This window comes from Macrosteles quadrilineatus, unplaced genomic scaffold (genome assembly GCF_028750875.1).
Source record: "Macrosteles quadrilineatus isolate MER2022 unplaced genomic scaffold, UCM_ALF_1.0 Scaffold_33__1_contigs__length_1397503, whole genome shotgun sequence".
NCBI classification, from domain to species: domain Eukaryota; kingdom Metazoa; phylum Arthropoda; class Insecta; order Hemiptera; family Cicadellidae; genus Macrosteles; species Macrosteles quadrilineatus.
The window spans coordinates 499,167-515,867 of record NW_026542626.1 but is presented as its reverse complement, the minus strand read 5'-3'; the positions used below and the strand labels follow the sequence as shown (position 1 = coordinate 515,867).

The 16,701-nt window shown below is 36.9% G+C and overlaps 1 protein-coding gene across 1 annotated transcript in view; it reads right to left on the bottom strand.

Moving 5' to 3' along the window:
- Positions 1 to 16,701, bottom strand: part of LOC129005780 (ATP-dependent RNA helicase Ddx1-like) — a 112,390-nt gene that overhangs the window by 36,674 nt on the left and 59,015 nt on the right. The window contains exon 9 of the mRNA XM_054434789.1: positions 11,453 to 11,639. Coding sequence (XP_054290764.1) covers positions 11,453 to 11,639 — 187 coding nt within the window. The remainder of the gene's footprint in view (positions 1 to 11,452; positions 11,640 to 16,701) is intronic.

Sequence of the window (16,701 nt, the reverse complement as noted above, 5' to 3'; positions counted from 1 at the left end):
GGTCAGGATGTTGACGAACATGAACCAGTCTGAAATTGCGGAAAGTGGCAAAACTAACTGGGAATCCGGACAGAAAATAAAAAAAACCGAAGAGCATTTTAGACTATAATGCTAATATGGGAGCAGTTGACATAGGTGATATGGAGTTATCGTTCATGTGACAGCCAGGAAATCCATCAAATGGTATAAGAAGCCATTTTTCCATCTTCTCGACGTAGCCATTAGGAATTCCCATATTCTAAAGACAATGAAGACTGAAAGGAATCCCCACCTGTCAGATTTCAGAAAAGAATTGGTAAGGGACATATTGGAAATCTACTGCCCTGCGAGAACCCATCCCTTGGCGGTCGACCTTCTCCCGGTGAAACACCTCTGCGCCTGACTCAGCAACATTTTCTAGAGCCAATTCCTGCCATCCCTAGCAACCCACGGAACCCGGAGGAAATGTCATGTGTGTCGTTACACAAAGAGGAGGCCTACAAAGAGGACAGACACATATTACATTCGTCGCTTAAGAAACAACACCGCCTAAGTGACATTTTTTCCGAAAATGAGATTTTTGTTTCCAAGGTTTCTGCACTGCTTTAGGTCAGCTGTGAAGACGTAGTTTAGTTGAATTCCACCAGAATGCGCAGTTATTCACTTTTTTCAAACACCGCCTATCTGCTGCTTAAGAACCAACACCGCCTATCTCCTTTAGTTCAGCATTGTGTCTAATGGGTGAAAGAGCATCTGTTGCTGTTGCTAAGCTTGAAATTTTGGTAAGTTAACAAAGTTTATTTATTAGGATAGTTGTTGTTTCTACCTTATAATTGAAGTTTGATTGTTTGACTATCTATTGGTGTTATTGCTTTAAGAGTGTGATTTATTTTAATACTTGTTTAACCCATTCCCGCCTAAAGACGGGCGGCGCCCGTCCTAGCGCGCCAGGCTACGAAAGACTTAAGACGGGTAGCTCCCGTCCTCACGCATAATGCATTATTATATCTTGTTCTCATGACTAAAAACGATCAATAACCATCCGCTATGTTTTATTCATTATTATACTTGATTTTTATACTCTATGCGTTGTCTGCTGGTAGCCTGTAATTTTTTGTTGTTGTTATTATTGATTCGTTGTCATGACGTTGTATCCTAACCGTAGTTGTGCAACAGCAGTTCGTTTCGTTGTTGCTAAGGCGTTTCGTCGCGATTCTTACAAAGTGATCGTTTTGCTCAGTTTTAGCGGAAAGTGGTTGTGAAGTGAGTGGTGATGAAGAGGACAAACGAATTATCAGTGATGAAGATGTATGTGTTCCAAGTGTGTCTAGTCTACCAAGTTGTAGTTCGGCTAACCTAACAACCTTGAATCCTACTCTTGATGAATATGAAGTTGTAAACATTCCAAATAAATAAATAATGTAAATATTGAAAATCGAGCTCTGAATCCTGGTCGTAATAGGCGTAGACCTAGGCGTGAACCTATTCGCAGACGTAACCGTGTGAACCGTAATGAATCCGTTTGTAGGCCTAGCCCTCGAAAACGCATAACAAAACCAAAGCCCTGGGACTGTATTGAGGGTGAAAATGAGGTAGAAAATATTCCTTTTACCGGAAAAGATGGGATAAATCCTGTTATATCTAGACAACTGACAGACAAGAGCAATGAACTGGATGTGCTGGGCCAGTTTTTGGGAAATAATTTTTGGGAACAGGTATGTGACGAAACAAACAGGAATGCTCACAAATACCTAGATGAGTGCATGCCTAATGTGAAATGGGTAGATTTGACCATTGATGAGCTAAAGGCCTATTTTGCTTTAGTGGTACTCATGGCACAAAATGTGAAAGCTAATATCCATGACAACTGGTCGACGAGAAGGTTTTTGCATCAACCTATTTTTGGCGAAACGATGGCACGAGACCGTTTCAAAACTATTTCTCGTTTTTTACATTTCTCATCTTCTGTAGACCCTAATGACAAACTAAGAAAAATTAGGCCTATTATTGACAAGTTGATTGCATCCTATAAGAAAGTATTCACTCCTCAAAAATAAATTTGTCTAATAAAATTTTGAGGCAGACTGAGCTGTATACAGTTCAACCCATCAAAACGAGCCAGGTTTGGTATAAAAATATACAAACTGAATTGAATGACTCTAAAACTGGCTACTGTTATGACTTCAAAATTTATACTGGCAAAGAGACAGATAGGCCTATACAGCCCCAAGAAGAAAATGAGGAAAATGCAGATGATCCTGACAATGCAGAAAATCTTGAGGTTGGTCGGTTGGTGAACATCAGACAGAAAATGCTGCAACCCCGGAGAAAACTTTTTTGCTGAGTGAAAAAATAGTACTAGAAATTTGTGCTGATCTGTTGGATGAAGGCCGGGTCTTATATTTAGACAACTGGTATAGTTCACCTAAACTCTTTTTAGAGTTATTGAACAGGCATACGTACGCTGTAGGAGTTGTTAGGCCTGACAGAACGAATTTCCCAAAAGAAATAAAAAAGAGAGAGCTCCAATTAGGTGAACTTACATTTTTGCACACTAAGAAAATATTAGACCTGAAGTGGAAGGACAGGAAGGATGTAGCCATGCTATCAACCATCCATACCAGACCGGAATATGAGGAAGTCATTCCATAACGAGAGAGAAGACGTCCCATTCCACAACCGCAACTCAAACCAAATGTTGTAATAAACTACAACAACAACATGAACGGAGTGGACAAACAAGACCAACGACTCTCATGCTTCCCAGTGATGCGCAAGTGTATGAAAGGGTACAAGAAGTTGTTTTTTTACCTCTTTGATTTTACATTGAACAATGCCCGAGTAATTTATGAGATTGTAACAAAGAAAAAGTCAACAATGTCAAAATTTAGGATAAATTTGGCTGAACAGATTTTGGAAAGTGTCAATCTAACTAACAGACCCGTAGGGGGAAGGCCATCGGTTGCAGCTGAATCACCACTGCGGTTACAGGCCAGGCATTGGGGTCATTTTATACGGAAGATTTTGCCCACTTCTAAGCAAAGGCCTTGAAGGAAGTGTAAAGTGTGTAGTGCTCAAGGCAGGAGAAGTGAAACCGTGTACGAGTGCAGGAAGTGCCTTGTGCCTTTGCACTTAGAAACATGTTTCGAGGTGTTTCACACCCAAACAATCTTTTGAAACCCAGGAAAAAGTTGTAAATAGAGTGTAAATAGTATAAAACTGTATATGATATTGTGGCAGAAAGGTCTGGAGCTCACAAATAAGCAAAAAAAGTAAGTGATCAATCTTATATTTATTATATTTGGCTATAAGGTTTTATAGTAGTATTCGTGTATGAAATAAGACAAATCACGTTTTTGGTTATAACATGCTTGGTAATTGTCCGGTGGTAAGAATAATTATAATATAATCATATTGAGAATGAAAACCCCAACCTTTTAAGTACCCACATAGTATATTTGGAACAAAACTTGTTTTCCCTGAAATTCCTGGAAATTTCCCTGACAACTAATTTCACCCATTTTATAGTTAAAAATTAATATAATCATGCTAAGAATACAATTTACCATTTATTTCAATACTCACAACACCATAACTTAGTACACATGCAATTTGTGTGAAACATTTCTATTAGGCCTTTTCAGGCCTATTTTTTTGTTTTGCAGAGTTTTACAAAAACAGCTATAAAATGAAGGATTTTATATTTAAATTTGGCTATGGACATAGGCGGAGTTGTTACTTAAAAGTTTAGCAAATCCGTTGGACATAGGCGGAGTTTCTAATGTAGACTGTCTGTAGAACGTCTCCAAGTATGCCGACTTACATTTTTGAATACATTTGATATAAAGATATGGACCGTTCGCTACTGGTTGTACGGCAACGGAAAACAAACTCCGAATCTCTATGTAAGTGAAAACAAAATTGTGCCTTCATCGTCAATAGCACGGGAGTCAAAAAAAGGACAGCCAAAGAAAAGGGAAGATATTGATTTTCTGAAGAATTTTTTTAAGTCTTTGCCAAAGCTTCGCTCCCACTATTGTAGGAGTAACTCTACCAAGCTGTAGAATAGAACCTACATTCAATTCAATATCAGAAGTTTATGTGTTATACCAGGATGAATGTAACAAGATTGGAAAAAAGGTCTTGAGTAGATTTACTTTTGATAAGGTTTTTGATAAGGAAAATCTGTCAATTTTTCAGCCTAAAAAAGATGTCTGTTTTCATGTTATCTGTTTCAAGATAAAAAGTGGAACAGTATCTCAACAACAATACGAAGAGCACATCTTACAGAAAGACAGAAAGACAGAGCTCAAGAAGAGAAGAAAAGGGACACAGAAAAAGCAAAGGCCAAAGAAATTCATATGTATACTCACGATACTCAAGCTGTGAAACTTGCCCCGTGTGTTAATGCATCGTCGATGTATTATAAAACGAAATTGTGTGTACATAACTTTACCATATTTAATAATGGTACAAAGGACGTGATGACCTATTGGTGGGACGAAAGTCAAAGTGACCTTAGTGCGTTGTCTTTTGCTTCTTGTGTTGTTGATAACCTAAAACACACACTTAATGATGATCTAAAAAGTGTAGTGCTGTGGTCCGACGGTTGCTGTTTTCAAAACTGAAGCGCTACGATGTCCAATGCGCTGTTACACCTATCCATGGAAAAAGAAGTAAGTAATCATAGAACAAAAATATTTAGTTAGGGGGCACACAATGATGGGAGTGTGTCAGTGTGCACTCCACAATTGATACGGTCCTAAATCCCAAGAGAGGGACAAAAATAAAAAAAAACCGTCAAGGAGATATTCCTCCCAAGCCAGTATGCCGAATATGCTAAGGATGCCAGGAAGAAACCCTTCCCATATAGGTCTAAATACTTGGATTTTTCTTTTTTTTTCGTGATTTTTCTAAAAAAGAAACGATGATGTATGACTCAATACGTCCTGGAAAAAATGTTGGAGACCTCAAAGTTCAGGACCTCAGGGCTTTAAAATACAGCCCTAATGGTTTGATAGAATACAAAGTGAGCTTTGATGATGATTACAAACAATGAAGATTAAAAAATCAAAATGGGGCCATCTGCAAGAACTTAAGGCCCATATTCCACGAGATTGCCACGACTACTATGACAACATTCCGTTTGATAGCTAAGCAAAAGAGATGAAAGACTTTCCTCCAGAGGATTCGAGCTGTAGCCCCAGTGAGGTTCAGAGCCGGCCTGACGCCTTCCACCCAACAACAGACAATAACGTTCACAAAAGACAAGTGACCTGTGGACATTCTTTCGCATTTTTGTTTTTCAAGTGATTACACCATTTGCCTTTTTGTTCCCTGGTCCCTCTTAGTTTTAACTCTTTGAACATTTTGCAACATTCACCTCTTTGTTTCCTGATCCCTCTTAGTTTTGACCCTTTGAACAATTTATGAACACGTAAAAAATAGATTTTAGAAGTGACCTGTAGACATTCTTTCACATTTTTTCAAGTGTTTTTTACTATTTGCCTTTTTGTTCCCTGGTCCCTCTTAGTTTTAACTCTTTGAACATTTTGCAGCATTCGCAACAATTTATCAACTTGTAAAAAAATAGATTTTAGTCAAATATTGATTGTGAATTTTATAGAGATGGGCTGATAACGATACTCGATACCAAAATACTCTCGATACCAGCGGTATCGAGGTATCGTCGATACTCGATACTTGCCCGTTCTGGGTTCGATACCAATACTCAGTATCAGAATGGATTACGTCAGTTAAGAGCGCGGGTTACGAATCCTAGCTGTTTGCGCTCGTCAACTGCGAGCACTAGTGGCCTTGCCACTTTGATAGACACAACCTCATTGGCTAGTTTTCCATCCAGAGACGATGTTCGGCCAATCACGTGTAATGTAATAGCGAAGTGGATACTTGGTTTGGTCGATCACCACTGCGAGCGCTAGCGGCCTTGTCACTTTGATAGACACGACATCATTGGTTAGTTTCCCATACAGAGACGATGTTCGGCCAATCACGTGTAATATTATAGCGACGAGGATACTTGGTTTGGTTGATCACCACTGCGCGCGCTAGTGTCATTGGGATTTTAATAGACACGATCTCATTGGCTCACATACTGCCCTGCGACGACGATCAACCAATCGCGAGCTATGTTTTAGCGACATTGAAATTTGGATTGCTGTTGAACGCCGCACCGAGTGCTAGTGTCTTTCCTAACTTATTAGAACCTTTCTCATTGGCTGGTTTTGAATCGGAGGACGACGATAAACCAATCACGGTTAGCGTTTTAGAGATGCAGTAGTCGTGTTATATACACGATCGTGGTGTTGCAGTTACAGTGAATGTTGAGTTGTATGGTTATGTTTTCGTTATTTATTTCACATTGGTTCTACTTCTAATTGAATTTCTTTTGATTTTATATTGAATGATATAGTTTTTTTTATTTAATATGAGTAAGCGTAAAAGTGATGTGTGGACCTTTTTTAATATTATTAGTGAAAGTAGTGATGTGGCAAAATGTAAACTGTGCAAAAAAGATATTTCTCGTGGGGGTAAGTCTCGTACGACTTCTAACCTCATTAGACATCTGAAACTTCACCATCAACGTGAATTTTTCCAGAGTAAATTGAAGAAATCAACAGTTGGGGAAGAAAATATAGGCCTAGGCCAAGATGAACAAAGTGTAGACGATCCCATGGGTGTTGGAAATCCAAATCAAAACTTAAATGAGTTTAGCCCACTGTCTATTGATGTTGATGAAATTGAATCTGCCACAAATATGCGTATCGTAAGTCCCACTTTAAGTCAAGCAAGTTCAACTTCAACTAGCAGCAGCTTTTGCTCTCCTTCTGGGTCAGCTTCCAGTTCAACCTGGACAAGTCCAATGCCAAAAATTTATCAACCTACCTTAGCAAATATAATTAAAAGAAAAACTAAACTTAGATCTGATGATACCAAAGCTATAGCCATAACCAGAAAGATCTCAGAAATGATTTGTCTTGATAACCAACCTTTAAGTGTGGTTGAGGATATTGGTTTCAGAAACTTATTGAACCACATAGAACCTCGATATGAGATACCGAAACGGAAGCATTTTAGTACTGTTGCAATCTCCAAGTTATATGAAGAGACTAAAGTAAAAGTTCAAAATATCATGAAATCTGCCAAACATATCAGTATAACGACTGATATGTGGACCTCTACAGCCAACGATGACTACATGTCGATAACATGCCATTTAGTCGACAGTGAAGACAAATGGAACCATATATGTTTGAAAGTTGTTCCCATTTCTGGAAATCAGTCACACTGGCGAGGCAATCTGTATGTTTCTAACCCAGGTGTTGACTGATTGGAACATAATAAATAAGTTGCGGACAACGGAAGGAACATCGTAGCAGCTCTCAATGCTGGAGCTTTTAAAGCAATACCTTGCCTTGCCCATACAATGCAAATAGTTATAAAAGATGGTCTATTAGGCCAGAGAAGTATTGCAAACCTTTCTGCGGTTTGTAGGAGAACAGTCGGGCATTTCAAGCACTCTGCAAAAGCAACAAAAGCACTGAGAACGGCACAAGCAACACTGGGCCTACCGATGTTGTGTTGAAAAGTGAAGAAGTGGGATGGTAAAGAGATAACGTCAGAAGCCAGAACTAATAGACCGATACAATATATACACGGAAGGAATTGATACAAACGACATGATGTTGAATTGGTATTAGGATGAGCGGAGAACTTTTAAATATTGGCAAAAGGTAGTTTTTAATATTATAGCAAGGATGGTATTGAATAGCTACTCATTGTACAAAGAAAACAATGCTGGAAAGATACTTTCTAGATATGACTATTCAGCTAAGATCATTGACAGCTTGGCAGAGGAATGGCTAGCAATTTGTAAAAAAAACCACACACTCGGGAGGTGGCGATGCAAACCCAAGACAATATGGGATTAAAATGTTGCCAGGTAAACTTGAAAAGAACTGTTCAGTTTGCAGTAAAATCAGTACATCTCAAGGAGGCCCAATAAAAAGGTCAAGATACTGTTGTGGAAGATGTAACAGAGGGATCCATTCATTATGTTTTCGGAATCACTAATGTTAGCGTAAAAAGTTCATCGTTTGTATATATTGTAAATTTGTTGACTATTTGAGTTTTTCTGAGACTTTTGCTCATTAAAAAAAATGTAAACAGTAAATATGTTCTTGTATGCTGAGTGAAGATGGACTATCTTGGTATAAATAATCTGGAATGAACACAGTGAAACTTAAGTGCATCTCGGCCATTTTGCAGTTTGGAGCTTGCAGTAAGATTTTTTATTATTTTGATAAATATCCTCTCAAGTTGAATTAAAGTAACTAGATTATTATGAAAATGGTTTATAGGTAGATGTAGTTAGTGAAAATATATGCTATAAGGAACTAAAACAAACTTTAGTATTTTTATCTAAGTCAAAATCAGAAATTAAAATATAAAACAAAAGAATATTTTTTACAATCATACATTTTTTTGTTAGGTACATTATCTAATAAATTTTGCAAATCTCTAAAAAACGCATTTATTAAGTAATAAGCAAACAAAAATTTATATGTTTAGGATGAAAAATACAAAAGTTATAGTTTTAAGTAAATGTAAACAAAGCGAGTTGAAAACCGCATGGCCTTTTAGGGTATAGCTCCACAATAATAGGTTGACTTTTCAGCGATATTCACCAAATGATGGTTGGCCTTAAAAGGGTTAAATTCAAAGTTTAAATATATTTTAATCAAGTATTATTTTGTTTTATCATTAAAATCCTAAAAAAAACACAATGGGGTAAAAAATTACCCCACACACGCTCTCGTGTTTTGACGGTAGGCGCACGCTCTCCAGGGTTAACATTTAACTTATAATTAATACTCAAAACAATATAATCATTATATTCATTACATTAAGCCAAATTATGATTTAAAATCCAAATTATTTAAAACTAGAAAAAACAATGGTACATCTCCAATTAATCAATACTCATAGCCATAAAATAGCACTTAGTAAAACATATAGGCCTAGCCTGTTTTAAGGAAAAACAATCTTAAAATCTATTTTACTGTAAAATATTTATAAATATTAATTTATGTTCCAAAATATAATTTTAAATACATTTTTTATAAAAACCTCATGTAAAAATATAGGTTAGTAACTAATATGTTATTAGCTCAATAATCTTTTATAATCGATATCATGTTCCAACAAGTCAATGAGTTTTGCAGGGATTGTAAGGTGTATACAACTGCAACAGTCTATACAGCCTTCCTGTACCGACATGTCTCTACAAGTGGTGACATGAAACCTCCCCCCTCACATTCATTGCTTAGACATAGGTGGAGCTCAGTTGGTGAAAGTTCTTTGACTAGTGATCATGTTCTGTCAGTGTTGTTAAAAATTTGGACTGCCAATGCTCTATAGTGATTCACCTTATCATTAATAACATTAAATACGAGTTATTTTGTGGGTGAACTAATAAGTGAACAGTGACATAAACAACATTACAAGAAAGAATTGCCTCAAGAATCAATTAGGATTAGTGACTTGCCAGCTGAAGAACAATGTTTGCTCAAATTAAGAATCTCTAAAGAAATTACTAATACTTGTCATTACCACAAAGATAAATAGCTAGACAAATACAACCACATTTTTGGGAAAAATGTTTTGAGCCGTTTGGTTGCCACAAAAAACCAGTTAAAAATGGTTTGCGTAAAAAACTTATGGTTTACCTTTCCAAGAGTAAAAATGTAGACATCTACCAGATTACTGGACAAGCTCTTTGTCCAACATGTGCGTAAAAAAAGATTTGTTGAGAAACCTGTTGAAGAAGAGGTGGATCGTGTTGAAAATGGCCCCGAATTTCATCCTCAGCCTTTTGATTTAGTTGAGGATAACCCTCTGTATCAAGTAGAATCAATTTTTTAAACTTTGGAATTGTCGAATTGTCTCCTTTGTGTCATATAAGTAAGCTTAACACAGAACAGCAACTGTCAGCTTAAAAAATACTGGTAAAATTGCAAGTGCAGTTAAGAGGAAATTGGCAGAATCTTTCCATAAAGATTTAGAAGCCCCAACATGCTATAAGGAACTACAGAAAGTACTACAACAACACAAAGTACTACAGAAAATATACAAAGTGAGTATGACATATTAATAACCAAACTGAAAAAAAATTCCAAGTTTCTAGTAAAGATGATCAAATTAAGATAATTAGTCTCTTGCCAAGGTCATCGTCAAAGCAAAAAAAATTGAGGAATTTGGTGCTTCTGAATACATTGCTAAGTTAACTAGGCAGCTAACAAAGGATCAAGGTATCTTACCATATCTATTGAAAAGAAAAGGCGGCAACAAAATAAGCAAAGTTGTAAAAAATTGTGTAATTGTGAATTTTAACGAGGATGATAAAAATAGTCGCTTACGTCCTGGTAATAAAGAGTGTGTTTCTACTATAATTGACAATGTGAGGATGCATAATCATAACAGGTTAATTCTTCTCTCACTGAATTAGCTCTACAGTCTCTATAAACAGAAAAACCCTGATCACAAGATTGGCCGCTCTATGTTTTGCGCTCTGCGACCAAAGTGGTGCGTACTTCCAGGTTCATCAGGTACACATAGTGTGTGTGTGTGTGTGTTTGTAAGTACAACAGACGCGCGAAAATAAGACTGACAAAACTACAACAAATGATGATGCGGGATTTTATGTCTAATAACAAGTAACCAAAGTTGATTTTTGAGGAAGGTATGTTCAATATTTCATACTAAATATTGCTTTGTTTTTTTGTTTTTGATTAACTTTAGTAAATTTAATCTTAACCTGATAACCAAACCATCGTATTCCTTAATTGAGTACTTTATGCTTCATTTCACCATATTTTACCATTGCCCTTTGCCTTTTGTACTTAACTTTAATATAATATACTTTTTGTATCAGTGAAATTTATTGAAAAATAATTTATTGGACGTGTTGATTAAGCAGATGTTCGGATTAGCGGAACTTAAGTGTAGTTTTTAGGAGAAATCCCAAAGAAAAAAAAGAGCCAAAGGAAAGATTCCAGTAACAAAGGCTTACTGGCAAAACTCATTGGACTTTTTAGTTACCGTACTGCAACTCACACTGTTTTGATAATTGTTATGACTTTTACTTAATATTTTTACAATTTATGTTCTTATTCTAAACACTTTTACTCAGTTCCCTACCGCTTTCTGATCTGGAACAGAGCCAAACGATGAAATGTGGTCCAAACCGTCTTTGCAAAAGAATCACTGTTCTCAAAATAGGTTTCGTATCAACATGTTTACTAAAATGGCATAATTTAACTAAGGTTTTATAACTGCAGTTGTTCTTTCATTGTTGCATTACTTTTCATGTGACAGCAAAAGGAAGGTCTCATTGCCTCATGTATATCCTCGTTTCTTGCACCAAACAGTTATAAATCTATCTAGTGGTTACCTGCAGTGTTGTTGCCGGGTCTACAGTTGTCACTGTGGTGTACTCCATCTGTGGTGATGTGGCGGCGTAAGTTGTGCCAGGAGTTGTCCTTCTGAGGATCCACCATGACCACCACGTGGTGAACCGTCTCTGGCACTGCGTCCTCCCCTTTCAGATCCACCCACGTGGGGAAGTGCATGAGTCTTTCCTGGAAAAAGATCCCCACTAGAGGTTTGCGGATATCAGTATCTAAACTGAGCCCAAATTTGATATTTGACACTATTCATTAAATATCCTACTTTTTTAGGATGTTGTACTGATTATGTCGTTTTAGACTGAGGACAAAATACAGTGAAACCTGAATAATTCGAACTTCTGTGATTCAAAATTTTCTTTCATTCCAATTATATTTTGGATGATGCGAAGTTTCTACGCAAGAAAATCCAATCGAAAGTCAAATCATTGAGCCAGGAATTCCCAAAAAACTGCTTTCTATCATTGGCTGGTAAAAATACCTCGCTGGCCCTTTAGCGCGTGCTTACTGTATAGCGGAAAGGTTGTCGCACCCACCCCTTCCTTCCACTCCGCCCCACCAATACTCGACTGTTTGGCTTACATGACTCACGGCTGCGGCCGGTACTCGTATCGAATCAAGGTCATTGCCCAACCCCACCCACCCTTCTATTGTTTGCAACGCTCCACTCCTCGTAGCTCACAATGGTGTCATCCCTTATACCTGTCTGGTAGTGTAGTGTGTGCTACAGTAGCTTTAGTGGTTTATTTAGACCTGTGGCTTAGCCTACGGTTAAATCTGCGTTTTAAAGTGTGTGAACAAAGTGACTATGACATCATCAAAGCCTCGGATTTCATACAAAACATTGATGTTAGCAGAAAAAAAATAGCGGCAATTAAAGAGGTAGAAAAGGGATTTTAAAAAATCTGAAATTGCCAAGACTTTCGGGATTTCTCCCAAAACGTTGTCAACTTAGACGTTGTGAAAGTGAGAGTATAATAAGACAGAAAAGGTTGAGGGTGCCTGAAAATCCTGACATGGACCAGTGTGTTTTGAAATGGTTCAAACAAACGAGGGATAAGAAGATTCCTGTCAGTGGTCCACTTGTAAGAAGCAAAGCTGAACAGTTGCTACAGGTTTAGACAAATGACATTTTAAAGCTAGCACTGGATGGCTAGAGGCTTCAAGAAATTAATTTGTTTACATTTCTTTGTGATGGGACTGTTTACCAGCAAGAAGCTGATCAATTGAAGAAAGATTTCCATGAAATTATCCAGGACAGAAACCCAAAGGACATCATCAACGTTGACGTGAAGGGCCTTTTCTTTGCACACCAAATAAAATGTTTGCATTTAAAGACGAGAAGTGTCATAGCTGTTCAACTTATTTTTAAATTGATGTGAAAGCAACCTTTTTATTTTCAGATAATCCCACTTATTCACACCATCTTCACAGTAATCTAAAATCCAGATGTGACCGGCTCAGGATTAATTGGCCTAAAAATGATTTAATTGCATCTATGAAAAGAAGATATCCCTCCATTGAAGGCAACTGAACACTAGCCTGCTCCACGATCCTAGACCCAAGATTCAAGGACATCCCTTTCCATGACAAAGACCTACTGGAGCGTTGAAAAGTAAAGACTTAAATGGAAATGGAAGAATTAGGAGATGTTCATCCTCCCGAAGCTGAGGAATCTGTTGGTACTGACACCGCTCAGTCTAGTGATAACTCAATAAAGAAGCAAGGTAAGTCATTTATGGTGTCAAACCTTGATTCTTAAAAAAATAATTACTTTTGCTTAATTTTGCTTTGTATTCTTGGGGACCAGAAATCATGACTGGGAAAAACAGGATTTTTGCCCAGAAAAACCGGGAAATATGCGTGGTTTTTTCCCTAGGATTTCTGCGGCCACCCTGTGGCAGTCTCATTGACCAATTGAAAAAACATTAAAAGAATTTTGTGATTTCTCCAATGAAGACTACTTATTAAATTTCTTAAAAAAAAGTAGAGCGAGGGACTGGTTTGTCACTGGCCAGATCATTCTCAAAGGCCATCAAATCCAGATTTCCGATGTGCAGAAATGACAAACTGTACATTGTGCCAATGAAACTGGATCCACGGTACAAAACCAAACTAATTAACCAATCAGAACTAGGACTTGCTTTGATAACCCTAAAAAGTTGCATAGCCAACCTACCAAAGCCCATAACGTGTTCTCCATCAACTGAACTACTCTATGAAAACCTGACATAGACTGGAACTTTTAAAGCAGCTCAACGCTGGGAAAAACAAAGCAAAAGCTGAAGCGTAGCAGACTCAGACTGAGTAAGCAGAGCAAATAGGAAGATGGCGTAAGAATGGAGAGATGGAATTGGAAACTTATAATTTATAATTAATTTTGTTTAGTAAGTGAATTGTTTTTTTATTGTTGTAGATCTGATTCTGTTTGTAGTTTTGAAGCTGGTGAATAACAACTTCAGTATAAAGTTGATTTAATTTGAATATTACCATAGAGAGTGGTGAGATAAGTATATGCCATAGGAACTAGGCTGGAATAAAACTTGAGTTAAATATTGAGATATTGACGTTGGATTTGATTTTTAGAGGTCTACTTAGTTTTGGTTGACTTTAAGTAATAATTTAAGTGACAAGTTACTTTGGCTATGCAATGAGTGAAGAAGAGGATGATCCTGGTTGGTATAGTCCTAACCTTCAAGCTCAGGGCAGTAGGCCTACAGGCTCTGGGGAAACACAAGATGGAGCTAGTACCAGTGGAGCTTCTGGGCCTTTGTTTCATACCAAAACTAAGAATCTTTGGAAATACTTCCATAAAGACGACAAGGAGCCCAGTAAGGCTATTTGTAATGTATGCCAAGCCAAAATAGGCATAAAGACCGGTAGTACAACAAGCTTAAAGAGGCACTTAAACTGCAAAACATAAAAAGTAGGCAGATGAATTTCAAAAAGAACAATCCAAAAAAGACAAGTTGTTGAAGCAAAAGAAGCTTAAAAAGATGATAAAAAACAACAAACCTTAGGGCAATGCCTAGACCTGCAAACGACTTGGCCATCTGATCAGTCCAAGGCGAAATCCTTAACAAACAAAATAGAGATATGGATGGCCAAGAATCTCCACCTGTATTCACTAGTAGTAGAGGAAGGGCTTATTTACGTACTAAAGGAGGCCTCTCCTAAATATAAACTTCCTTCTAGGAATACCTTTTCATGACGGGTAATACCCGAGCTTTATGAACCAACCAAGCTAAGTTTGTTAAAAGAAATCAAAAATGATCTTACCAATGTGATGTCATTAAGTTTTACCAATACCATGGATTTATGGACATCAAGAAATAACAAAAAGATCCCATTATTTCCTTCGCCCTCCATTACGTTTCAGAAGATTACAAGGTGAAAAGATTTTGTCTAGGGAACGAATGAATATCTTCCCAGTGAGCACGATTCTTCATATCGCAGATAAGATAAAACACATTGCAACCGAATGGGGGAAACAGGATAAAACCGTTCCCATATTTTCAGTCACAGACAATGCTGTCAATATGGTTGCAGCCATGAAACTCCTGCCATGAACACTTGTGACATGTTTTGCGCACACACTGCAATTATCACTTAAAGACGCAAAAAACACAACTAGAATGATAAGTATGCTGTCTGCAGCCAGGTCCATTGTAGGCCATTACAAAAGAAGCTCGTCAGCTCAACAGAGACTTCATTCTTATAAAAAGAATCTAGGTAAGATAGAAGTTGAGTTGGTGTGGTGCAAGACTGTGAAACTCGTTGGAACTTGGAGTACCAGATAATCAGTTGTCTTGTGAGTTGATATCCTCAACAACCTCTCCGTGACTGAATGGAAGATGGCTAAAGAATATATTGATATTTTAATGCCCTTTAGATGAGACAACTACAAAAGCATCATCCAGCAAGTTGCAGACTATGTCAATGGTTTATTCATTAGTATCGACAATTGAAGATATTTTGGAGAAAAGATTGCGCAAAAAGAAACCTGGCGCAGCATTTTGTAGAAATTTACTTTTATCTATGAAGACTAGGTTTTACAATATAAAATCAGAAAACCTGTATAAAGTGTCTATGGCAGTAGACTTTCATTTTAAGAGTGTTTTACTGAAACCACATGAAAAATTACTATTGAAAGATAGATTTGTGGGTGAAGCCATATCTTTCTATTCTAAGAAGACAAAGCCAACAGAGGTTTCAGTTCCTCAACTTTCAGGTTCCAGTTTCAGGTTATCGAAACTGAAAAACGCTCACTCCACTCCAGTTATCAAAACTGAAAATGAACTCACTCTGAAAACGATCGCTCTTATGTGCATCATGCGTTTACTGTAAACAGATGTTTCAGTATGCAATTAATACAAATTATTCGTCTGTTTAAGTAAAGAAAATCTTTTCTTCATAAGAAATACAAGAAGTGTAAGAAAGGGCCATGTGGCCCTAACTTTGCCTGTATAAATAAATGATTTTTCATTTTCATTTTTCATTTCAAATACATTGGGATTTTGATGGCCTGTGGGGCAAAGCCCGAGGACTTTTATTACAGGAATTGGTGAAAGGGGGCGTCTACACAACAAATACTTAATTTTGACACCTCGTTTTTAAAAATCCGTCAATTATTAATGGAGGAGTAGTGTTTTGTAGAAATAGCCTTCACGTATTATATATAAGGTTTACTAGGATGATTATTTTGAGTAGACCTATACAGATTACCTGTACTTATACAAATAAAAAATATGCTTAAGCTTAATTAATAGGCTACATTCTGAAACTTTTGTTCTGTTCTACTCTGGTTTATTTTTTTGTTAATAAATTTTAACAAACTCAATTAAGCCTAAGTTGTAATAAATACTAAATCGGTCTAGCCCGATAACAAAGAGTAATTGTTGACAAGCATTTATTAATTTACACACCTTTATGTGTGTTGTGTTCTTCCTTGGATCTCTAATTTAATATTTGATAGCTAGTACATAAATTAAATTGTAGTAGCCTATAGACTTTGGAAATTTAGGCCTATAGGTCAGGGAATTCTGTTTTTGCAGAAAGTCATTTTCAAGTTTGCCCATAAAATGACTCTACAACCAATCTATTAGTTTAGATACATAGATGACATCTTTGTCATTTTTCACCATGGACAAAATAGCCTCAACCATTTTTTAAACAGCCTAAACACATTCTCAACATTAAAATTCACTTGGGAATTATCTGAAACTGCGGTTCACTT